Below are 26,068 nucleotides of genomic sequence, written 5' to 3' on the forward strand. Positions count from 1 at the left end.
CTACAGACTTTCATTCAAGGAGAGAAGCCACTTGGAAGGAAGGAGAAACTTCCTAACAGCGAGGGCCATTCACCAGTGGAACTGCTTGCCACTAGAGGTTGTGGGTGCTCCATCCCTGGAGGATTTTAAGAAGAGACTGGCCAGCCACTTGTTTGAAAATGGGATAGTCTTCTGCTTGGGGGGGTGTTGGACCTTTTGCCTTTGCAATATGGGGACCCGCCCCACGCGTGAATTTCTAGCCCACCCACCCAGTTCCAAGTCGGGCCAGAAAATAACGTGGGAAACCAGAGCCCAAGCGGGCGCAACTGCGCAGGCGCAGCTCTCCAGCTGCCTCCCCCCTCCCCTTTCCGCAGGCGCCCTCCTCTTTTCTACGCCCCCCACGCCACCCTTTGCTTGGCGGCGCTCGCGCGAGACAGCGGCTTTTGAACGGCGCAGCTTCGGGCCAATGGACGCCGCCCGTCACCCGCTCCGCGGCCAATGAGCGGCGGGCGCGGGGAGTGGGCGTGGCCAGCAACGCCACCCGCCTCCTCCTCCTCCTGCTGCCGCCGCTGATTGAGGGAGCGACTCGTCGCGCGGCCGGAGGGACCCCCGCCAGCTTTTTTTTCTCCCCTCCCCCTTCTTCTTCCTTCTCCGTCGCTTCGCTGCCGCCGTTTCTTCCTCCTCTTCGTCCCTCCCCTCCCCTTCTCCCCGCCGCCGCCGCCATCTTCCTCTCTTCGGCGCCTCGCCGCAGCCGTCGTCAGGTGAGCGCGGCCGAGTCGGTTGGGCGTGGGGGGGGGGAGAAAGGGAGGGGGAGGAGGAGGAGGTGTCGGCAGTGAGGAAGGGCTGCTTTGCGGCCTGGCGGAGCTCTTCTGACGCGAAGGGGGCGTGGCCTGCGTGCTGCGGCTGCGCGGCCGAGGTGGGAGGGAGGGAGGGAGGGAAAGCCGCGGCGCAGGGCCCTTACGTGGGCGGGGCGTGCCGTGACGTCACAGGGCGCGGGAATTGCGTCATAATCCCCGGACCGGCGGTAGAATTGCCCGGCGCGCGCGACCTCCTCTTAGCTCCTCCTCTTTTTTTTTTTTCCCGGGCGGATTCCAGGGACGCGTTTTCCTCGACGAGGCCTCAGTTTTGAAAAAGAAGGTAGGCCGAGCCGGCCATTTTCCTCACGCCGGGCATGGAGGCCGCGGCGCCATTGTTGCGGAGGGAAGGGAGGAAGGGAGGGGCGAGCGTACAGGCCTCTCTTCGCCCGGAAGGCCCTGCAGGGAGGCCCTTCCTCGGATCGCCCCCTTTCCCCCCCCCGACGTTTTGACCCCCCTTTTTTTAAAAAATCCCCCACGTAGAAACGCTTTAGCGACCTCTCCCTTTCCCTCTGCCTTCGGTTGAGGGTGGAAAAGCCAGGTTTCCAGGCAAAATGGCCTACCTGACGGTAGTTGATGAGGCGCGGGGCTCTCTGAGGTAGGGGTGGTTTTGAAGAGAAGGGGGGGGCAATCGTTTTCCCCTGAAACGATACGGTTTTTGAGCAGCGGGTTGGACTAGAGGAGGGGTGGGCGGTTGTGGCTCCTGTACAGCCTGTGTGGACTTCAACAGCTTGGCTGTCTCAGGAATTCTGGGAGTTTATTTAATTATTATTTATTTATTATTAATTTTATTTCTATACCGCCCTTCTCCTGAAGGACTCAGGGCAGCGTACAGCCTAATTAAAGGCACAAGGACAGACAAAATTTAAAAAATTATTAAAATTATTAAATAATTGGCCCAATTTTAAAACCCCCAAATTTAAAATCCCACATTTAAAACCAATTAAAATTATTATATTGACAGCCCTGCCTGGCGGAACAACAGGGTCTTCAGTGCGCAGCGAAACACCCGGAGGTCGGAGATCTTACGTATTTCCGGGGGCAGTTCATTCCACAGGGCTGGGGCTCCCACAGAGAAGGCCCTCCCCCTGGGGGTCGCCAGCCGACATAATTTGGCCGATGGCACCCTGAGGAGACCCTCTCTGTGGGAGCGAACTGGCTGGTGGGAGGCTACTGGTGGCAGAAGACGGTCTCGAAGGTACCTGGGTCCAATGCCATGGAGCGCTTTAAAGGTGGTAACCAACACCTTGAATCGCACCCGGAAGACCACTGGGAGCCAGTGCAGCTCGCGCAGGAGGGGTGTCACGTGGGCACAATGAGTTGCGTCCATAACCACCTGCGCGGACGCATTTTGGACCAGTTGGAGCCTCCGGGTGCTTTTCAAGTTGCAGTCCACAGGTTGTAAAAGAGCTACAATTGCCCACCCCTGGACTAGAGGACCTGCAAGGTCCCTTTTCTAACACTGTGATTTTGCTTAATGAAAAGAAGGACTGGCGTGGGTGGAGGGGAAATGACATAATAGCACCCCTTCCAATATCTGAGGGGCTGCCTCAAAGAAGAGGGGGGTCAACCTATTCTCCAAAGCACCCGAAGGCAGGAGAAGAAGCAAAGGATGGAAATTAATCAAGGAGAGAAGCAACCTAGAACTAAGGAGAAATTTCCTGACAGTGAGAACAAATTAACCAGTGGAACAGCTTGCCACCAGAAGTTGTGGATGCTCCCATCACTGGAGGCTTTGAAGAAGAGACTGGACAAACCGTTTGTCTGAAGTGGTGTAGGGTTTCCTGCCTGAGCAGAGGGTTGGACTAGAGGACCTCCAAGGTGCCTTCCAACTCTGTGATTCTGTTACTCACACCTGGAATATTGCACCCAGTTCTGGTCAGCACACTATAAAAAAGATTTTGAGACTCTAGAAAGAGTGCAGAGAAGAGCAACAAAGATGATTGAGGGGACTGGAGGATAAAACATATGAAGAACAGTTGCAGGAATTGGGTATTTCTAGTTTAATGAAAAGAAGGGGTGGTGGTAACATGTTAGCAGCAGTACAATAGCTAAGGGGTTATAGCAAAGAAGAGGGGTCAATTTATTCTCCAAAGCACCTGTGGACAGGACAAGAAGCAACGGATGGAAACCAAGAAGAGAAGCAACCTGGAACTAAGAAACTTCCTGACAGATTAATTAATCAGTGGAACAGCTTGCCACCAGAAGTTGTGAATGCTCTAACACTGGAAGTTTTTAACAGGAAACTGGACAACCATTTTTGTCTGAAATGCTATAGTTTTTCCTGCCTGAGCAGGAGATTGGACTAGAAGACCTCCAAAGTCCCTTCCAACTCTGTGATTCTGTTATTCTATTCTGTTTTCTTGCAGACTTTTCATTACCTCGCTAGATAACATCATCAGTATATGGAAGAAATATCTGCCGCCAACGACTCAGCTCAGTGAGCACCAAAGACCCCACATTTTAACCCTAGATAGAAATATTCTCTAATATTATAAGACTACAAGAAGAGTAAGGACATAGCTTGCAGTCCATAGGTTACGTAAAATATTAAATCTCATAGTAGATGCTAGTCATTTACTAGGTTTTTTTTAAGAAGGGCTAAATGAAAACCTCCTTGTGAATTAAAGAATCTGTGGCAAATCAACTTTATTTCAGGGATACCTTTCTCTAATCCTCAAAAAACTGAAAGATTGTTTACAAACTTGTTTATAGGAGACTGACTCAGATGTTAGTAGTTCCTTTCTGCACTATATGATTTAACATTTTACATAACCTACTATTGCTGTTAATACAGGTAGTCCTCGACTTACAACAGTCCATTTAGTGAAGTTACAATGGTGCTGAAAAAAAATGACTTATGACCATTTTTCATTCTTAATGACTGATGCAGTATCTCCATGATCATGTGATCAAAATTCAGATGCTTGGCAACTGGTTCATACTTATGACCATTGCCGCGTCTCGGGGCTCATGTGATCCCCTTTTGCGACATTCTGACAAGTAAAGTCAATGGAGAAGCCAGATTCACTTAACAACCAAGTTACTATCTGCAGTGATTCACTTAACAACTATTAATTAATTAATTAATTAAGCTTATATGCTGCCCTCTCTCCGGAAAGGACTCGGGGTGGCTCACAGCAATAAAAACTGTGGCAAGAAAGGTCATAGAATGGGGTAAAACTCACTTAACATATGTCTCACTTAACAGTAGAAAGTTTGGGCTCAATTGTGGTCATAAGTCGAGGATTACTTGTATATAACACTTCTGTCAGGAAGGTAAAGCTAAATAGTGTATCCTGGAGGAGCCAGTGTTTGTGATAATTAAGAGTGAACACTGGCCTAATGGCACATACAGTGATCTAAAATGTTGATACTCTATAAGTATTTATGGTCCTCATTTAGGAGTCTGTACAAATTCTTAGCCATTCAGGTCCTGGTTGTCCCAAAGATGCTTTTTCATGAGGCAACTGGACTTGTTTTTCCTTTTGAAGGCATTTTGCTTCTCCAAAAAGCTTCTTCAGCTCTGCTAGGATAGTGGGGAATGGAAGGATTTATACACCTTGCAGACAACTGGTAATCTGCATCCTTTTAGCACTTGAATGTTTTATCTGTGTCCTCAGGTCCTCATTCAGAATTATTAACTGAATCAGCATTCTAGGCAAAGTTAGTTGGGCTTTGTGGTCAGTTGAAGTTAATTGAATGTCTGCATAGCTGAATAGAACTTTCAACCTGGATCTCTAATCATTGCAGTGGCCTCTGAGCCTTTTTGGCTTGGGAGTTGGAAGACTGGCACTTATTATTTCCCTATTATAGAGAAAGAATAGAAAGACACACTATGGTGCTTTTCTCCATAAAATAGCCAAAGTTTGGTGAGTTAGCATGGGAACTTTCCCTGTGAGCTATTTTTATAGTGCTACTATTTCCATGTTTTGTTTAGAATCACTACAGTTTGAATTAAAGACCTGGTACCTCACAATAAAAATACAAAGGTATCAGAAGATCCAACTTTTACTGGTCACATCTAGTAAAAAGTAGTTAGAATCTTTGTTCTTTCCACAACATCAATATTAGGCCAGCCTTTTTCTCATGAAAAGTTAAAGAAAATAATATGATAAGCACTTTATGTCTGTCTTGAATGCAACAAAACTTATTGATACATGTACAATTGGGATTAGAATGTATTTAAAAAGAAAAAAAAATAGTTGCATCAAATATGAGGTTTAATAAGTAATAAAGTATCCCATGCTGTGCAATTTTTTGGACAATCGTTTGTCCAAGATGGAATAAGGACTCCTGCCTTGGGCAAGGGATTGGACTAGAAGTCCTCTGAGGTCCCTTCCAAGCTCTATGATTCTACTTTAATTAGAAGGAGGGAAAGTCATTGAAGCGTCATGAATGTATGTCAGTATACTGCATATAACTGGTTGATGGGAAGTAAGTGAGGGTATGTTAGCTTTCACAATAGCCTCTAGGGTACAGATCTGAGGTTGCACAGAATAGCATTAAGGCACTTCAGTTATGGCATATTAACTAGAATGTGCTAATGCTGACTTGCACTGCCCTTAGTAGCACCGACTAGTGCTACCTGCGTAGTAGTATGCGGGTAAAATACTCCACATCGTTTCTATACAGCATAAGTAATAAAAAAAGTGAAAGCCTTGATTAGCCAAAGTCCTTATGGGCAGCAGAAGTCTATTTTTGGACTCATTTTATTTTGCTAACAGTTGTATATGGAAATAGTGATTTGGAATAGATGTGGGAAAATGATGATTAAAAGTTGATACATAATACACCTGAATAAAGGAGAACCGTCACCGATGAGTATCAGTTTAGAAAAAAAAAGTCAAATGTGTGATTTTAAGCAAGTTTATTCATAGATAGCATGGCAAATGAATTTATATTAATTGAAAATAATGATTGGATTGATTATTTATGACGACAGACTGAGGCAATTAACAGAGGATATAAAGATGGTGAGGAGTATGGTGGAGTGGGATGGATTTTGGTATTGTCAAAGGAAAACCCGTAAAAAAAAAAGAGACATGTAAACATGGAGATATGACCTGACAAGCAAAGTCAGTGAGAAAACCAAATTCACTTAACAACCATGTTGCTAATTTAACAACCACAGTGATTCACTTAACAAATGCAGCAAGTAAAGTTGTAAAATGGGGCAAAACTCACTTTATTTATTTATTTATTTATTAAATTTATATACCGCCAAACAAACTTAACAAATTTCTTATTTAGTTCAATTGTGGTAAGTTGAGGACTACCTATAGTTAAATTTTTAGGAATGGAATGGTACTTCCCTGCAGATTTTCTTTTAATGTTTAATAGTTTTAATGTTTTTTGCAGGGTTTTTTTCTCTTTGTATTGCTTGTTTTAACTCTGTAAGCCTCCCAGAGTTGCAGCAGTGAGATAGTCAGCTATGGAAATTTAATGCATGAATAAACTAAAACAATTATAGGCAGGGAAAGTATCAGTTCTATATGGAAATAACTAAATTTCAGTTTACATTCAGGGTGAATTGATTTTAAAAATAGGTGTAATGATTTTGGAATAATCTAAAGGGAAATAATATTTTAGAGATTTGTACACAAATGCTAAGAGTAGCATTGAAGCAAATACTATAAAAATGTGCAAGAAAAAGTGATATAAAGAAGTAAAAAGGCTGTGAGAATCTATGCTTGAGGATTGGAAGAATTCCATTTGTCATATGTAGAAAGGAAAAGGTAGCAAGAACGAATACACTCTTTGGCAGAATTCTCATTGGTAGTGTGCAGGATGTTTGGAAAACAATAAAACCTTATTTGACGGGACCTCACAGATTTCCGATTATATGTATATTATTTATATTATATATATTCTGAAATATATGTGTGTATATATATATATATATATATATATATATATATATATATATATGTATGTATGTATGTATGTATGTATGTATGTATGTATGTATGTTTTCTGAGGTTTTCGCGGGTGTTTGTATGTAGGTCTTTCATTATTTGGGTTTTCTCCTGCGTAAACTTGGAAGTGTCTTGGCGACGTTTCGAACACAACCAAGCTCCCACCCAATCAGTTCACACCCCCACTGGCAGTTAAAAGGAAGAAACAGCTGTGATCACACATTGCTCCTAGAAGCACGAAGCCGAAAACACCAGCCTGAAGATGACGAATGAGACTTTGTCGAAACGTCGCCAAGACACTTCCAAGTTTACGTGGGAGAAAACCCGAATAACCAAAGACCAATGTATGTATGTATGTATGTATATACATACATATATATATATATGTATGTGTATGTGTATGTGTGTATATATATATAAATTTTTGTTGATCAAAAGAAATAAAGGGAGACTAGTATAGATCTATTTCAAGCTATTTAGCTCTGATTGGCTCCTGGATTGGAGCTGAGAGGCGAAAGGGAAGCAGAAGAGCCTTGATAGTACAGTGGTTTAGTGCACCCTGTCATTAACACAGCTGCCTGCAATTTCTGCTGGTTCGAATCTCTCCAAGGCTCAAGGTTAACTCAGCCTTCCATCCTTTCTAAGGTAGGTGAAATGAGGACCCAGTTTGTGGGGGCAATAAGCTGACTTTGTATAAATATATACAAAAAGTATGAAGGCTATTGCTTAACGCATTGTAAGCCGCCCTGAGTCTCCAGAGAAGGGCGGCATATAAATCAAATCAAATTAAATTAAAAAAAAAAGAATGCTCCCTCCCATATTGGGGTAGACCAGGTGCTTCGACAGAAAAAAAAAACTATATACATATACATATAAATAAATGGAACTTGACCTTCCATCATCAGAGATGAACTGCACATGGAATGATCCTCTCAACCATTTTGGACTCCGCCTCAACATCAAGAAAACTGAGAAACTGTCATCACCCCTGGAACACTTCAAATCAATGGAGAAAACCTAAAATTGGTGAGAACTCACTGGTGTGTTATGTGACAAGACAAATGCCAACCTGTGTTAAATCTAAGATTTACAAGACAACCATCCACCCTGTTCCACTGCATGGCACTGAATGCTGGGCAGCAACAACAGGGACTGAAAGCTCTCTCCATGCCATGAAAATGCGAATGCTCCATCAAATATTGGGCATCGCACTTGTGACCACATCACAAATGACACCATTCGACAGCATTTTGCTGTGGCACCAATTACAGAAAAGATGAGAAAAGGCCGGCTCCGTTGATATGGACATGTTTGGAGAGCACCACCAACCAAGACTGTGTATAAACTAGAAGTCAATGGCCGGTGACCTCACGGGTGTCCCAAACAGAGATGGGAAGACACCATCAACAAAGATATGCAAGCCACGGGCCTGCGCCCTGGAGATGCAGCTGACTGTGCAAAGTGACGCTCAATGATCCGAAAAGCAGACCCTACACTTAAGGGAATACGCTCGAAAGAAGAAGAAATTGAGCTTGACTTCACTTCTGTTAGGTGTGCTCAATTTAACTTCTGACTGGACAATTTGTATGGCAAATTTATGCAACTGATGTACACTAGGAGTTAATGGAAGTACAGATGGGCTCCCAAATGGCTCATTAAAACAAAAGTTAGCTTTGTATAGATCTTAAATTATATGCAGACAACAGGCGTCGTAACCAGTCGTAGAATTGATGATTAGTATCTGCCCTATAATCAGCTATCAACGGTATTGTAATTGGTAGAAAATCAATGAAGACTTTGGAATAGATACTAGACAACCTGTGCCACGTTGAGTCATCATTTCAGAGATATTTCCTTAAATAAATAAAAAGAGAAACGGAATGACCCTGGATGGGCAAAAATGCAGAGGGAGCAGGGGCTCCCTCTGCATTTCGACTTCCTGCTGGCTTCCCCAGTGAATTTCCTTGTAGGAATCTGCCAGGGAACATTGGAAATTCTTCCTCCCACCCTCCCTCGCTGTCACCCTGTCATACCTTCTTCCACACCTTCCTCAAATTTTTAAAAATAGTTTTTGTTTTGCCAGTAGGTCCATTCCTCAGTCTTCTAAAGACAGAAAGATTTTTAAAAAATCATAATTGAAACATACATTTTTTTCAAATAAATAGGGTATAGTGGCTGAATAGAATAGGGGTAAACAGGAATAATTTCTTTGTTCAAAACCTGAGTTTCTGTAACTGATAGACAGCATTCTTAAACATTGCTTTTCCTTTTTTTATTGGATTATTCTTAATAAAACTGCACATTAATACCTTTACCGGTCAGGCTCTTGTGTAATAGGCAGTGTTATTAAAGGTGAATTTTCTGTGTAATTGTTATGTGGAAATAATACACCAGACTTAAAAAAAATTTCAACTGTGAAGAGTGCTACAGTTCCCTTGCTGAAAGGCCTTTTCTGTTTAACTTAGACATGTATTTTGTCCACTGTCACCCCCAGTGAATTTTACTTCCTTTTTTCTCACCACTGGCTATGAAACAAGCTTTTGTCCCTGGGAAAATTTATGTCAATTAGCATTGGTTCCGTAGTGTACGTGTGCGGAATGGAAAGGGAAGGGTATGACTCCCACCGAGGTATTATTTCCAGAATAAATTGGAACACGTTCTTGCTGAAAGTTGTTCTTTAAACACTATGGCCTTGCACCTTCTTTATCTCTCTCGTGTGTGTGTGTGTGTGAGAAAGAGAGAGAGAATATAGAAAATAGCAGTTTAGTGACTGGCCCCCTAGGAAGAGTCTGTGGTCTAGTTCAAAAATCTTTGCGTCCGCTAGCAGTTTCACTGAAAATGTCCTCCATAGACATACATTTGTGCTAAATTGTGATGTCATTCAAGTGTATCCGGAGGAAGAAGGAAGGATCTGCTTTTGAGCAGATTCTTGTGCGGCTGGCACACACAGATCCAGCTAGTTGTAGGCTGGGCATTGTATTGAGGACAGAGCTGTGTTTGGGCATCTGTTGTTGACTGTCTAGAGCAGGGCTTGTCCAAGCTTGGCAACTATAAGACCTGTGGACTTCAACTTCCAGAGGGAGGGAGAGAGGGGGGTGGAAGGAAAGGAAAGGAAAGGAAAGGAAAGGAAAGGAAAGGAAAGGAAAGGAAAGGAAAGGAAAGGAAGGAAGGAAGGAAGGAAGGAAGGAAGGAAGGAAGGAAGGAAGGAAGGAAGGAAGGAAGGAAGGAAGGAAGGAAAGGAAGGAAGGAAGGAAGGAAGGAAGGAAGGGGCAATAGGCTGACTCTGTAAAATGCTTAGAGAGGGCTGTAAAAACCCTGTGAAGTGGTATATAAGTCTTAAGTGCTAGTGCTAACTGCCATTATAAATGCACCTGCAGGATAGGCAGCTTTAGAGAGCTTTAGTTTCGATGTCATTTTGCCTTTCTCTGAAGCATAAAAGGCCGAACCGAGCAATGCGCTTGCCTTTCGACAGGTTTCATCTCTCGTGAAGATGTCTAATGGTTATGAGGATCACATGGCCGACGACTGCAGGGATGATATCGGAAGGACAAATTTAATCGTGAACTACCTTCCTCAGAACATGACCCAGGACGAGTTACGGAGCCTCTTCAGCAGCATAGGGGAGGTCGAATCCGCCAAGCTTATTCGCGACAAAGTGGCAGGTAAAATATCCCTCTTTCAATACAGCCGAGCCCTCAACTCACGACGACGATCTAAGCCGTTTCTGTCGCTAAGTGAGACAGTTGTTAAGTAAATGTTGCCCTGTCTCACGACTTTCCTTGCCTGCGTTGTTAAGAGAATCAACTGCCGTTGTTAAGCTAGTAACCTGATGGTTCAGGGATTCTGGTTTCCTCGTTTACTTTGCTTGAAGTTGCAAAATGGGATCGCGTGACACTGCATCCGTCGTAAATACGAGTCAATTGCCAAGCTTTTGAATTTTGATCACATGGGCATGCTGAACGGTCACAAGTGTGAAAAACGGTCATAAGTCATTTTTTTTTCAGTGCCACTGTTAGCTTCGAACGGTCACTGAAAAAACTCTGTTAAGTCAAGGACTATCTAAAATCTTGCTTGTCAATGAGACAGGAGAACAATTTTTTTTTTTTTTTTTGCTAAGGAAAAGCACATTTGTTCCTCTTGATTCAAAATTACAATTCGGCAGTTAATTATATATCTCCCTTACCTATTACACTGGTGTCAGCCTGATGTGTCTGTGTGGCTGAAAGTTAAGGCATTCCGTACGACATGTCATGCCTCCTGATTTCTGACACAGTTGTTGAAGAATGAATCTGACCTTTCTGAGGGATTTTTTTTTTTTTTAAAGATCCAGAGAATGGTGGTGCCAGTCCCTTGTATCTTAAATCACACTGAGTGCCACTGGGTGGCAGCCCACTTTTAAAACTCTGTAGTAACTTTCAAAAGAACTCCACGCTTATAAGTAAAAGGACTTTTCTGAAGCAGAATTAAAATTTGCGGCAGGGTGGATTTGATTTAAATCAAGTGGATTTAAATCACGATTTAAATCACTAGTAAAAAGGCTTGATTTAAATCCACTTGATTTAAATCATAATTTTTTAAGATCAACTGTCATCTCTGTCCCGCAGGGGCTCCCCCTCTGACCTGCTGTTGACTCACCAACAGTCCCAATATTGCCAAGTCTACAGCCTCATGCTACCTAACTAAGCTCCATTTCATGCTGAATAAACTAAATTATGAATGTATCTTAAATAGAAAACTATCTTTAGGTAGATCTTTACTCCCAAAAGCATTTTATTAAAATAAATTTGATAAAAATCAATTTTTTTATCAAATAAAAAAAAATCTGATTTTTTTTTTAAAAAAAATCATCGATTTTTATCCACCCTGATTTGCTGTGATCTATCTACTAAAGCTTTGATGGGCCTTGAAAGAGCTTTTCCCACTTTTGCAATTCTTAGGCCACTGGTGGATTTAACCCCCTCCTCATCCCCATTATAGAGATCGCTGAAGAAGCAGAAGCTTTTGAAATAAATATCAAGATTCGTTTACTATACAAAGGAGAAGCTTATCAGCAGGTTAGGGTACATCCCAGTCTCCGGAGTGAAAATGTAGCCCTTTATGATGGCTCCTTGGTGCTCCCTGAGCTTGGTAGTTTTCTTTGCAGACAGTTCACGATCCTAACTAGGTAGCATCATCAATACTACTAACCCTAGCACTGATGACGTTGCCTAGTCGGGCGATGAAACGTCTGCCAGGAAACCACCAAGGACGGCCTCATTTCAAGCCTGAGCTACAAATATTCTCCTTTATCGGCAGCCGTTTATGCTTCATATTTATGTTTTCCTTTATAAAAACCCATTTTCTTTTAAAAATGTGGAATTTTCATTTCAATGAATGATGGGAGGGTGGGGTTTTTTTTTCCCCCCCTGCCCCTCCTGTTGCCTCTCTGAAAAGAAATTAAAAGAGACTTTTTTTTCTCTACAGGACACAGCTTGGGTTATGGTTTTGTGAATTACGTGACTGCGAAAGACGCTGAAAGAGCAATAAACACACTGAACGGCCTGAGACTCCAGTCTAAAACCATCAAGGTAAAAACGTCTGGAATGATGGCTAGGCTTACAAGCCTTGTTCCTCCTCCCTAGACTTCTCCTAGGCTTGGTGATTGCTGCCCTTCTTTTCTTCTGAGTGGCGGACGGCCGTAAGCGTCACCTGTCCCGTCTGTTTCCCAGAAGACCGTTTCTTCCCTCCTGGAGGTGATGCGAAGAAATATATTAAGACCAGAGTTTCATCCATCAGATAAATGAGGATGAGGATGGAGATGACATTACCTGTCCTTGCTCTTTAGTGAAATCTGCCCTGGGGAGGCCAATCTCCCTGTGTGAGACATTTGTATGCCTGCAAGAAGAAATGTCTTTCCTTAGATAGTAGTTGGCATTTGGTAGGTTTTTATTGTTTTTTAAATAGGGGTTGCAGTCCAGCTACTTGTTAAGACATCTTAGTAATGGCTTTGTCCAGCTTTCCGTAGCTGACACATTTCAGATATATTAAGCCTTCCTGCCTGCCTGCCTTCCTCCCTTTCTCCCTCCCTTTTTCAATCCATCCATCCATCCATCCCTTGTTCCTCCCTCCCTCCTTTTCTGTATCCATCCATCCTTCTTTTTCTCTTTTCCTCCCTCCATCTTCCTTCCTTCCTTCCCTCCCTCCCTTTCTCCTTCCCTCCTTTCCTGTATCCATCCATCCATCTTTTTCTCTCTTCATTTTCCTCCCTCCCTCCATCTTCCTTCCTTCCTTCCCTCCCTCCCTCCCTCCCTCCCTTTTTCCTTCCATCCATCCATCATCCATCCCTTGTTCCCTCCCTCCCTCTCTGTCCCTGAGCTGCTTGAGAACTTTCATGGCAAAGGGTGATAAAAAACAAAATACAAGAATATTTTATCCCTAAGCATAATAACGTACCCAGGGTTCTCCCCTGGGTGTCAGTGTAAGAACTGCGAGTTGGGTTTGGCTCTCTCTCTCTTCCCCCTCTGCCTCGTGGCTCCCCAGGGGATGGCGCAGACCCTCCCTTCGGAGAATCAGGAAGGAGGCGGCCTCCGGTCTGAGCAATCCAGCTGCCTGGCTTTGCCACTGGAATCATCTGGCCTCCTGCCACACCCCTGTGAATGAGCTCCTTGTCCCCTTCAAAGCTGGCATTCTTCAGCTCTGGAAAGCCCAACTGGGGACTCTAACATTTGGATACTTCATGGAGTTGCAGGTTTGTGAGTTAAGCTGTCGTTGCGGAGGGCTGGTCTTTTGCTTCACTGCTTAGCGCCTCTCCTGCAGCGTCCTGTGAGCTGAAAATGTTACGAAATGTTGTTCAGCGTCTCATTATGTGGGAGGCCTCAGGCTGGAGTAGGCTGGCATAGTATGTGATTCCAGCAGGTGCCAACTTCTCCCTGGGTCCTGCTGTTAAGAACTGCCAAAGCATTTTGCTCCACCAGGTAACTTGCATATGAAAGATATAGCTGCTTTTTCCGTTTGTGTTATGTTTGATCTGCTCTTGGGTTTGGCAAAACAATTTTATTTGCTGAGGAAAGCATAAAGGGCAGACTTTTGTCGAAAAATGAGGATTCATTTTTGAATGAATTTCAAAATGAGAGTCCCTTGAGAGTTGGGCGGCATAGAAATGCGATAAATTAAATTAAATTAAATTAAATTCAAAACCTTTTGTGAACAGAAGCGAGTAAAAGCACAAACAGCACAATCTCTCTGCGTTGCTAGTGGCAGCTATGGAGATTCTCAGTCTATCCAAGTCACACTTGTCTGAAATGTGCTTTTTTCAAAATGCCGGGGTTTTTTTTTCCTAGAGGAGGAAGAAAACGTTTCAGTTCCCATCCAAAAAGCTTCATCCGTTCTGACTGGATGATGGGAGGGATGGAAGGAGTTAGTTCTGACAATGGTGAAGAACTGATGAAGCTTCTTGGATGAGAAGCGAACCGCCTTCTTCCTCCTCGGGGGAAAAAAAAGCAGTCCAGTTGCCTTTTGAAAACACTTTTGAGGCAGAAGAGAAGAAAATATTGTCATGAAGAATAGAGTAGAATTAGAATTAGAATGAATAGAATAGAATAGAATAGAATAGAATAGAATAGAATAGAATAGAGAATGGGGAGGGGAGGGGAGGGGAAGGGACGGGAAGAGGAGAGAAAGAAGAAGAGAAGAGAATATAGGAATAGAAGAGAAAAGAAAAGAAAAGTTGGAAGGGATCTTGGAGGTCTTCAAGTTCAACCCCCTGCTTAGGCAGGAAACCGTACACCACTTCAGACAAAGGGTTATCCAATCTCTTGGATAAGCTACTTGGATCATTTATTGATCTGAAATAATGTTTTTCAGGCATGACCAGGTATGTTTACCAAATCCCAGAAATTTCTTCTGGTATTTTCAGCTGTATGAATTCACCATGTGCTTTCCATTTTTTCTTTCTTTCTTTCGAAGGTGTCGTACGCTCGGCCAAGCTCTGAGGTGATTAAAGACGCAAACTTATACATAAGTGGGCTGCCTCGGACAATGACGCAGAAGGACGTTGAAGACATGTTTTCACGGTTCGGACGCATTATCAACTCGCGCGTGCTGGTTGATCAGACTACAGGTGTGTGAGCCAGAAGCAAGTGCAGTCTCCCACCCACTTGGCTGGCTGCTGATCTACTTCCAGAAAGTGTCCCAAGGGGTGGAGATCCTGCCACAGCAGTGTTTCTCAAACTTGGCCATTTTAAGAGGGGCAGGCTTCAACTCCCAGAATTCCCCAGATGGGGGGGATTGAAAATCACCCCTCTTAAATTGGCCAAGTTGGGAAACACTAATTTAAATAGCAAGGAGCCTTGATAGCTCAACAGACTAAGCACTGTAATTTAACACCAGCTGTCTGCAATTAAAGTAAGATCGAATCTTGCCAGGCTCAAGGTTGACTCAGCCTTCCATCCTTTCTAAGGTAGGTTAAATGAGGACCCAGTTTGTGGGGGCAATAAGCTGACTTTGTATAAATATACAAAAGTATGAAGGCTATTGCTTAACGCACTGTAAGCCGCCCTGAGTCTCCGGAGAAGGGCGGCATATAAATCAAATAAAAAAAAAAAAAGCACTTTAAACTTACATACCGCTTCACAGTGCTTTTACAGCCCTCTCTAAACGGTTGACAGAGTCAGCATATTGCCCTCCCCCCCCCAAACAATTTGGGTCCTCATTTTACCAACCCAGGAAGTACGGAAGGCTGAGTCAATCTTGAGACAGTCAGGATCGAACCCCTGGCAGTCAGCAGAGTTAGCCTGCAATCCTGCATTCTGACCACTGCGCCACCACGGCTCTTATACAAGAGAAAGAAAGGAAGGAAGAGAAAAAGGAGGGAGAGGAAAGAAGAGGAGAGAAAAAGAGAAGGGAAATGAGAGATGGAGGGAGTAGGAGAGAAAGAAAAGTAAGGGAAGGAAGGAGAGTAAAGGAAAGGAAAGGAAAGAAAAAAAAAGAAAAGGGTGCAAAGGAAGGAGAGGGAGGGAGGGAGAGGGAGAGAATAGCAGTAGCACCTAGACTTATATACCGCTTCACGGTGCTTTTACATTCCTCTCTAAGTGGTTTACAAAGTCAGCCTATGCCCCCCCACCAATCTGACTTATGACCGTTTTTCACACTTAACGACCATTACTGCATCCCCAGGGTCATTTGATCAAAATTCAGGCACTGGGCAACTGATTTGTATTTATGACGACCGCAGTGGGGGAGGGGATCACGTGATCCCCTCTTGCGACCTTCTGACAAGCTAAGTCCATGGGGAAGCCAGATTCACTTAACAACCGTGTTACTCAATCACTGCAAGTGATTCACTTAAGAACCGTGAGAAAGAAAGGTTGTAAAATAAAAAATGCAATAGCATTTGGACTTCCGTGCTGCCCCACAGTGTTTTGCAGCCCTCTCTAAGCGGTTTATGGAGTTGGCATTATTTGCATCTTGCCCCCAACCATCTGGGTCCTCATTTTACAGAATTCAGAAAGATGGAAGCCAGGATTGAACTGGCTCTGTAGCTGTTTCACTTAGCAACAGCAATTTTTGGCTCAACTGTGGTTGTAAATCAAGCACTATCTGTCATTAGGGTGGCTTAGCCGCTGGAAGTGATGATAGATTGGAACCCATCTCCCGGTACCCCCAAAAGAGGGTTTTCAATTACTAGTTTAATTCAGGATGAAAAAAAAAATAAAGATTCCACTTTTTCTTGAGAAAGTGCAGATCAACTCTCAATTTTGGGAGCCTTTTTAAATCCTTATCAACTCAGCAAGGTTGGGCCTTCTACTGAGACTGAAACTTTGCCCTTCTTAATATTAGAATAGGAATAGGAATAGGATAGGATGTGGAATAGAATATGAATATGGAATAGAATAGAATAGAAATATGGAATAGAATAGGAATGTAGAATAGAGTGAAATTGAAATAGAATAGGAAAGGATAGGAAAGGATAGAAGAATAGAACAGAGTAGAGTAGAGTAGAGTAGAAAATAGAATAGAATAGAATAGAATGGAATAGAATAGAATAGAATAGAATAGAATAGAATAGAATCAGGGTCGGATTTTCCTATAGGCTAACTAGGCTTCAGCCTAGGGCCTCAAGATCAAGAGGGGCCTACATTCAAATTGTTAGCAAAATTAAAATTACATTTTCACTATAGGTGAAAGGGCCTCATAAGTGGAATAGCCTAGGGCCTCTTTTCATCTAAATCCGGCCTAGAATAGAATAGAATAGAATAGAATAGAATAGAATAGAATAGAATAGAATAGAATAGAATAGAATAGAATAGAATAGAATAGAACAGAACAGAACAGAACAGAACAGAACAGAACAGAACAGAACAGAACAGAACAGAACAGAACAGAACAATAGAGTTGGAAGGGATCTTGGAGGTGGTCTAGTCCAACCTCCTGCTCTGGCCAGAGACACTCTACCATTTCAGGCAACTTCTGAAGTCCATGGGGCCTCGTGGCGTCTCCTGACGTCTGGATTGCTTCCCCCTTCCCTGGTAAACCGCCTATTGGCTTCTAGTTGTGCAGTCTGGCCCAGGCAGGAAACCGATCCTTCATATTATTTTCTTTTCCCCTCCCCTCCCTTTGTCTTCAAGGCTTATCCCGTGGGGTTGCTTTCATCCGGTTTGACAAGAGATCGGAAGCCGAGGAAGCCATTTCAAACTTCAACGGCCACAAGCCGCCGGGCTCCTCCGAACCCATCACGGTGAAGTTCGCCGCCAACCCAAACCAGAACAAAAACGTGGCCCTCCTGTCACAGCTCTACCACTCCCCAGCTAGACGGTTTGGGGGGCCTGTCCATCACCAGGCCCAGAGATTCAGGTAGGTTAGGAAGAACGAAATAATCCAGAGGTCTGTACTATTCTTCCCTCTCTCCCTCCCTCCCTCCCTCTCTCTCTCTCTCTCTCTCTCTCTCTCTCTGCTTCTTCTGCTCTTTGTTTTTTGTTTTTTTTTTGAAGTCATTGCTGTTCATTCTCAGACACAGCATCGAGTCTTCCAATAGATAGGTCAGTGGAAGGAGAAAAAAAACAACCCCTGTCTTAAATAAACATTCCCCATCCCACAATATTAGGGCTAATTCTGTGTGATGAGTTTGTGTGCCAATTTGCAAAAAGGCCCGTTTTTGAGGGAGGGGATGCTGCCGGTTTTCCCTCCCACCTCCCTCCCGTTCACCCAGCCCGATCCTCCGAATGGGTTAATTTAAACAGCAGGGCATCCTGTTGATTAATTCCACCGTAGCTTCTAGGCTCCACCAGAGAACAGCCTTGTGAAGGGATGGCAATAGCAGTCTTATGTAAATTTGTATTTAGTGATTTCTGCTTTTTTACTTTAACCAACTCTTCTCCCGATATTTCTTGACAGTTCACGTGGAACCCATCAGCTCGGTCCCAATTGCACCTCCAACTTCTTCCATTAGATTTTTAAGCACATTCTGTATAATTTTAGAAAGCTCTGAAACAGTTTTCTTTCATACTTAATGGCAGTGGAGTGTTTTTGACCCCAAATGAATATGTACCCTCCCCCTCCCCAAGTATGTCAGTAATCATTGTGGATGTCCATATCTGTTCTTATTATTATTATTATTTTTCTTCTTTTTATCTTCTGTTCTCTCAGATTATTTTTTACTCTTCTCACTTTCTTTCTCTCTCTTTTTTTTTTCCTCATAGAGTTTCATTTAAATAGAGAATTAAAAAGCCCTTCAGATCCTCTTTCCCCTATTAATAAAGATTGAAAATTTGTCTGTCTGATCTGATGCTTCATAACAGTGTGTTAAAAATACAAGATTTTAAAACTTTCTGGAAAAAAAAAATGGTGACATGGTATTCATTGCAAAAATTGGTTTTTCAAATTGCGTGAGTCCAGCACTTAAAACCCTCTCTCTTCCCTCCCAAGTCTAAAATAGCCAGAGCCATTATACCAAGGGGTTCCCCGTTATTGTTTTTTTTTCTTTTTTTTTCTTCTGAAAAAACTCTCCTTACACTGCTTTTCTGACTTAAAAAATAATTGCTTCAAGTGATTTATAGAACTAGGGGAAAAAAATGCAAATTATAAACTAGTGAAAGCCACGGAAGAGTTCAGTAAGCCACAAAACTGAAAACCATTAAATAGACCCAGATGTCATTCATGTTAAAGCCACCAATCAACCCCCAGGTTCTGATAGCTGTACTTGACAGTGGCCTTTGCAAGGGAATTAAGATCTGTCGTGGTCTTTTAAGAGTCTCAAATTTGTACATTTGCCTTTGTGGATTAGTGTCCGAATAAGAGCCCCGAAAGGTGTGTGCAACCAATGCTTGTGTGCGTGTGAAAGTGAAAGAAACAATCTGCTCAGCTATTGCTATTGAAAAGCACACAGTTCTCCCTCCCTCCTTTGCCATTGTTGGACAAGACACAATAATTGTAAATCAGCAGAAGGATTTAAACCAAGCGTGTCGTAGAATTGTTTACATATTTCCCAGTTTCCTCCCTCCCTTCCCTTTCCCTCTTTCTCCTTCCTTCCTTCTTTCTTTCTAACCTATCTCTCCTTCGTCCCGCCCTCCCTCTCCTTCCTTCCTTCCCTCCCTCCTGTCTTCCCTCTTTCCTTCTTTCTAACCTATATCTCCTTCCTTCGTCCCTCCCTCCCTTCCTCCCTCCCTTGAACTTTTGGCTTACAGCCCAGTCTTTCTATTTTCCACCCCACCCCACCACCACCACCACTTCCTCCTCACCAGAGAGAGGAAAGATTCCTAAATGGCAGAGAAATGTACAGAGGGGGCAAAGCGTTTAAAACAGGCTGATTTGCAGTCTTTCAAGAGTTATTTTGATTTTAAAAATAGAATGGAGAGATGGTGCGAATCGTATTTGCGTGCCCCTACTGTATAATCCACCCTTCTGGACTCAGTTCTGGATTAAACAAATACGGGGTTTGGAAGCATGCATGCCAGTTTGTTAAAGCATGTACATTCTCAAATCATCCATTTTTTATAGCGGCAATAAATAAATAAATAAAAATTAATACCCCTGTTCCACCCGCCCAACATGCAGTTTTGCAGAGGTATTTTTAAAATTGCCCTGCAAATGCCCATGATTTTATCCCTAAACTCTCCAGTTTGATAGCAGGTTAGAGCGAGAACTCCCATAATATTTACGATTTTCTTTCCAAATGTAAAGTCAGATTCCCATAAAAGTATTAAAAGTATTGATTGTCCCTACATGCTTCCCATATTAATTCCAGATTAGCTTCAGAAGTTTCATTATAGTTTTCAATCTTGCAAACAACTCCCGCATTCTGACTGATGAGCTGTTTAAATTCATGTTGCATCTGTCTTTTCTGGAGAAGGCTGGACGAAGAGATGGTCCTGGCTGCTCCCCCTCATAAGCCACATTGTGGCTAGCTCTTTCCTGATAACCCAGGTTGAGATGAGCATATCAAGGTCTACCTGCCATGAGTATCTTTTTTAGGATTCTAGCATCTTTTTCCTACTCCACTCATGCAGAATTGTCCTCTAGCTGGGAAAACGCTTTGATCTCTTGAGTGACGGTCAGCTGTCCATGCAGATGGACAGGTGTTTCCGGCAGAGGGAAAGCCCAGCATCAAAACTGAAAGTTGAACTGAAGAGGTTCACAAAGTTTAAAAAAAAAAAAAAGGAATGGAGAATTTCCCTTCTCACTCTGCCTTCGGCAGAAGCTGCATACTGGCGAGACTGGGAAGGAGAGAAAAGCAGCCAATACAAATTGGGCAAGTCACTAAGCTAATTCGGGATCTTATATTTCTAGGTGCCACTGCCTTTGGTCCGCATAGGACTGGCACCCCCTTTAGCACCCCTCTGCTAAAAACGCAAACCCCAACAACTTTGTTGTTGCTAATCCTCAACCGGTAAATCAGAAAGTCACTAATACAATATTTCCCTAAATTCCTCAGTGGGATGAGAATAGTAAACTGAGGATTAGTTAAGTGCCATCTCATTAATGATTCCTCCTGTTGAGAATAATGACCAAGTCGGTAACAATTAGAATTTTAATCAATTGCTCTCAAAAAATTTGCATTAGAACAGAAACGAGAGTGCCACCAATTTAATTAGTAGCTCGTAGTTTTTAAAGCAAAACGAAGTTAGTGGTTAGTTCGTCCCTTAAGGACATAATAACAGTCATTATTGAGAAATTGTATTTGAAACATGGCATTACAAATTCCATAGCGAAAGCTCTGGTGCTTGTTTCGTATATCCCCTCTTTCTTGAAAGTCCTGTTCATGTCCTCTTCCATTCCTCTTCCATGATTTTATATGGATAAATGACACTTTTAATTCCCTAGGCTGTGTATATTATATATACACTTGTAAACTCCATCCCAATCTTGAAAATGGCCCTCTTTTTAATTTACTGCTTCTCTGATTTTGGATGTCCTCTTCCACGCTCTTAATGTGCTTTTTCTGTTTTGTTTTTCTTACTTTTCAAATCTCACTCATCTTCATGCCATCTTAACTGTAAATTCCTTCTAGAGAGTTCCTTCCCGTGAAAAACCTTGCATGTCTTTTTAAAAAGTTGCCAGCCTCCTGAAGTTGTGTGGCATCCGATGGGTTTCTTTTAGAATTCTTGTCTTAGAATTCTTGTCACTTGTTAAATAAATAATGTGCTTTTATCTGCCTGTACTCGGCTTCTTCCGTGTAAGGTGAGAATACCCCGGCCCCCAAGTGAAGTGGCTTTTAAAGGGAAGGACAATGTGGTGGGAAGTATCCTGAACGACCTGGACACCTGCAGCTAGTCTCTTTTGGTTAGTGTTTTTTCAAACTTGCAACCTTAAGATGAATGGACTTCTGACTCCCACATACTAGCTGGAGAATTCTGGGAGTTGGAGTCCACCCATCTTAAAGTTGCCAGGATAGAGAAACACAAGCAGAAAGTGTGGGGGTCAGGGTTTTTTTTTGGAGGGTGTGTGTGTCTAGCTTGAAAGCTCCCTGAGCTGGCTGAATTGGAAAGAATGTACGTGTGAATCCTTAGCTCCCTGGGACCCCGAGTCTTAGGGAGATATGGCCACCTCTCTCCCCCTGTTCCACTAAGAACAATTGGCTGCAGTGGGTGTCAACGAAAAAGCCAAGATTAACCCCTAAATAGGACGTGAAAGAGAGGAGAAGTGAACCACCACGTGGTGGTGGAAAACGGACTGACTTCAAAAGAGGCTCTTCATAGATGGTCACCTTGCGTAGGCCCTGCTGCCCCTCGAATGACAATTTCGGTCAGACAAACACGCTGACTCTCCCAAGCAGAGAGAGAAGGCAGCCCGTAGATTCCCCATGGAAAAATGGAGCGTCATTTCAGATTAGTAGCGGCTAGCAACTCGGCTCCTGGCCCTCCTGCTTCGTCAACCAGGCATTATTTTGTCCGTCAGAAAAGCAGTCTCTTCCCACCTGAACAGAAGGTTCCCCCTTTCCCTCCCTCCCCCCCCAAAACCTTCCCAGGTCTCTGAGTTGGAGATTCTGCCCCATCACAGTCATCTCGAGGCCCATAAGCCGATGCCAGGGGAGAAAGCAGTGTGATGCTTCGTTCTCCTAGATCAGTGGGAGGGAAAAATGACAATCTGGGTTTGGAGGCAGTGGGGAGAATCATCAATGGCCCACACAACATCCTGGAAACGACTCCTCCTTGGGTGGTTAGGATTGGGTGGGAGAACGGGATTTCCGGGGGGTGGGGAGTGGGAAGGAAGGAGGGCCCCCATGCCTGGTCTGCCAGCATCTCTCTCCGCTTGCCAGTCCTCCCTGCCTGTCTCATCTCCCACCGAGCACTTTGAACCCAAATGTCACCCGTCTCAGTACTGTCATTGCCAGCCAAGGCCCCCGAAAGAAGCCAACTCTTCAGTGTGCCCTGTCCGTGTTCCTGATACTGAGGATCTGAATGCAGGAGGCCTGGTCTCCAGCTATGGCCCTGGAGGAAGAGTCCTGGCTTGACATAGGCAAGGGACAGTTTTATCCTGTCTTTGTTCAATTCACGTGGACCCTATGCAGGAGACATTCCTGGTAGATCATCTCTGCCTTCACAGACTCTTTTCAGGAGATTTTAAACCTTGCTGGTGGGCAAGCAGCAGAGAAATGTACAGCACCAGAGAGAGGCTAACCTTATTTAACGTGGCACAAACCTCCGTGGAGTAGAGCCCACTTTGCCAGGTGCTAGGAAGGGCTGGTGTTGCGGCCCCGACGGTCTCCCAAGCGGAGTGAGGGACTTCTAGATGGTGTTGGACCCCAACTTCCATTGGTTTTTTCTTTTCTTTTCTCTCTCTCTCTCTTTTTTTTTTTTTGGATAACTCGTTTTGTTTTCCACCCGCTAGGAATTGGGATTAAGCAGCATCTGACCTAATTTTGCCACTCCTGATTTAGAAACGGAGGGAAGCGATCTCTGCAGCTGTGGTCTTCGTTACAAGAAGTGACATTAGGCAAATTTAATACCTGTATTATGAAAGAAACCCACAAGTGGTGCGGTGGCCTAGAGGTGGAGCTCTCGCCTCACAATTGGGAGGCTGTGAGTTCGATCCTAGGTAGAGGCAGCTATTTCTCTCTCTGGGCACAATGAGAATGTATCTGCTGAACAAAACTCCGCATTGGCGGCAGGAAAGGCATCCGGCCAATAAACATTCAGCTCCATTCAGTTGCCCAGACTCCACCCCGTAAGGGATTAATGGGGTCATTAAAAGAGGATGATGATGAAAGAAACCCACTGCGTCCTGTCACCCACTCTGGAAAGAGCTGTGTGGCGTCCTTTCATATTACTTATATTAAACGAGCCTAACTTAGCTAGAAAGCCCTCCCCCTTCCCCCCCCCCCAAAAAAAATCAGCAGTGGCCCTCCTTGCTGGGAAGAGCTCCCTCTTCCTTAGTGTGTAAGTTGTGACTCAACCCACAACTGCTGCTGATTTTCTCTCTCTCTCTCTCAGCTTTCTGACCACAGCCTGCCTTACTTACTTTCCTCTCCTGCTCCCCTTTCCCACCCACCCCTCATTTTCGGGTTCTTCAGCAGATGGGAGAGGGGGCGGGGGCAGCAGCGCTCCTTCACACATCTGGTGAAGTGTGAACTAGCCTAGGAAGGTTGACCCAGCAATGGTTCCCCCTGACCGTCCATACCACCACCCCCCAAATACGGTGCCCCGCCTGCTGCCTTTTAACTTATCGTTCGTGCCCACGGCAGGGAGACGAGAGAGACGCACTCCCTTCTCCATGGATGACCCCGTTCAGATGACCCACCGGGTTTCCCTGCCCGGCACTCCCCCCCCCCCACACCTTCCCAGTGGTTTTAAAAAAAAAAAAATCTTTGAGCCCTGTTTGAGTTTTTTGCTTGATTGAACTGACTTCTTTTTTGTTTTGTTTTGTTGTTTTGTTGTTTTGTTTTGTTTACATGAACTATTGTGTGCTTTTTATTTGCTAGGTTCTCACCCATGGGTGTAGATCACATGAGTGGGCTTTCTGGTGTAAATGTCCCAGGAAACTCCTCTTCAGGCTGGTGTATCTTCATCTACAACCTGGGCCAAGATGCCGATGAGGGAATCCTCTGGCAGATGTTTGGCCCCTTTGGCGCGGTGACTAATGTGAAAGTCATCCGTGACTTCAACACCAACAAGTGTAAAGGCTTTGGCTTTGTGACAATGACAAACTATGAAGACGCCGCGATGGCCATAGCGAGTCTTAACGGCTACCGGCTGGGGGACAAAATCTTGCAGGTTTCCTTCAAAACCAACAAGTCCCACAAATAACTTCGCTCTCGTGGCTTTTTTTCCCTTTTTTTTTCTTTCTTTCTTTTTCTTTTTTTCTTTTTGTTTTTTTGTATGGAATAGATAATCGAGTGACGAAAAAAGTTTGAGCCTTTTTTTTTTCCTTTTTTTTCTTTTTTTGGTTAGTGTACAACTCATTTCCTTTTTTTTTTTTTTTGGCGCCAATTTTCACAAAGTTGTTTGTCTTTAGTCTAAACGGAAAGTTGGAAGGAAAAAAAAAGAGGGGGTTTTATACTCTGGGATGCCACCCACATGTTCAAATGTTTTGGGTTTTTAAAAGTCCCATAATGGTTCTATTCTTGGGGTTTTTTTGTTTTTTTTTTAAAGTTACTTTCGAACTAGTCCTGTTCGCAAACTCCCCTTTGACACCCCCCCACCCCCCCAAATTTCAATGGATGAAACTATTTGCACCCGTTGCCAGTGAAACATCTCCTTTAAGAGACTGCTGTTAATTTCACTGAATAGAGTTTGCTAAGGCAGGGCATCAGCCAAAAATCCTGTTAACCCCAGTACTTTTGAGCAATGCTCTTAGTTAATAGCATCTTCTCCTTTTGTCAAGAAATTTGCTAGTGAAAAATTAACTTATGGGTGAAAAATGACTTAAGGGAAGACTGGAGAATATGAAATCCCAACCCTGGGTAACAACTTCGACCGCTGTAGGCAAAACCGAAACTGAAAAAAAAAAATCACCTTTTTTATAGTGTGTTTTCCCCCCCTTTAAAAGCCCAGATTCCATAAAAAGGACCAAAGAGTTTTGAGAAAACTCTGGGGTGATTTCAGAGTAAAAGAAAGGAAAAGAAAAAAAAGAAACTCCAGTCCCAACATTGCCACCTTCTCCGAATTCTTAGTTCCAATTAGCATGTTTTTGTGCATTTGCTTTCTGGTAAAACAAATGTGGCAAGATTTAACATTAATCTCCTCTCACATATTTTTAGTTGGAATAACCGAGTTCTTAGAATTCTCTTGTGAAGATCTTACAAACATTTGAGCATCATAATTTTTTTTTGCATCCCTTCTAATAATTACTAGGAATTTTTTTTTTCATATTTTAATAGTTGAATTTGTTTTGACAAATAGCTTTATATATTTGAAACGCTCAGCAGAAAGGTACATTAAAACTTGCAAGTTTGAGATTACAATTTTTTTTTTTGGTAGATTTAAATGTTTTAATTAATCCCCAACGTTTTCTTCAGGCTGCCTTGAAACTTTTGAGTTCTGTTTTCTGTTAATTTTCTTTTGCTTTTTTGTGTTTTTGTTTGTTTTTACTTTTGCATTTAAGACCAATTAAATTTGATTTGGTTTTGCTGAAATTTTGTTTTGGTTTGTTGTTTTAATTTTTCTCCCCCCCTCCTCACCATGTTTCACAGTACCCAACCTGAACGATGACGTTTCTGAATAAGAATCATTTGGGGATTTTAAAATCAACCGATTGGTAGGCGATCAGGAATTAACACATTTGCAATCATTTTCAACCAACACGGTGAGAGTTACAATCCAGACAAAGTTTACAACTTAAACTGGATATTCCATAACACACACACAGTTGGCTAGATCTGTAAGATTTATAAACCAAACCTTTGGG

At 43.2% G+C, this 26,068-nt stretch overlaps 1 protein-coding gene across 2 annotated transcripts; it reads left to right on the forward strand.

Annotated features, from left to right (window-relative positions):
- The first annotated feature begins 379 nt into the window (after positions 1-379).
- Positions 380-25,796, forward strand: ELAVL1 (ELAV like RNA binding protein 1). Of its 2 annotated transcripts, none has more exons than XM_034404553.3 (6): positions 380-740; positions 10,224-10,413; positions 12,215-12,318; positions 14,696-14,849; positions 17,356-17,581; positions 24,144-25,796. In XM_034404553.3, exons 2-6 carry the CDS (start codon positions 10,242-10,244, stop codon positions 24,466-24,468), a joined length of 981 nt encoding a protein of 326 aa, XP_034260444.1. In that variant the 5' UTR covers positions 380-740; positions 10,224-10,241; the 3' UTR covers positions 24,469-25,796. The 2 variants fall into 2 exon arrangements, with proteins under 2 accessions (XP_034260444.1, XP_034260445.1); XM_034404554.2 differs by lacking the exon at positions 380-740 and adding an exon at positions 879-1,116.
- Positions 25,797-26,068: the final 272 nt, after the last annotated feature.

Source organism: Pantherophis guttatus, chromosome 1, assembly GCF_059756535.1.
Source record: "Pantherophis guttatus breed Tessera chromosome 1, ASM5975653v1, whole genome shotgun sequence".
Classification (NCBI taxonomy): Eukaryota; Metazoa; Chordata; class Lepidosauria; order Squamata; family Colubridae; genus Pantherophis; species Pantherophis guttatus.

What these genes read in the sequence shown, in the direction of transcription:
- ELAVL1 (XM_034404553.3), top strand. Translation starts at nt 10,242, where the DNA reads ATGTCTAATGGTTATGAGGATCACATGGCCGACGACTGCAGGGATGAT. An exon ending in TCCAGTCTAAAACCATCAAG is followed by an intron (nt 12,319 to 14,695) that starts GTAAAAACGTCT and finishes TTTCTTTCGAAG; the next exon opens with GTGTCGTACGCTCGGCCAAG. An exon ending in CACCAGGCCCAGAGATTCAG is followed by an intron (nt 17,582 to 24,143) that starts GTAGGTTAGGAA and finishes TTTATTTGCTAG; the next exon opens with GTTCTCACCCATGGGTGTAG.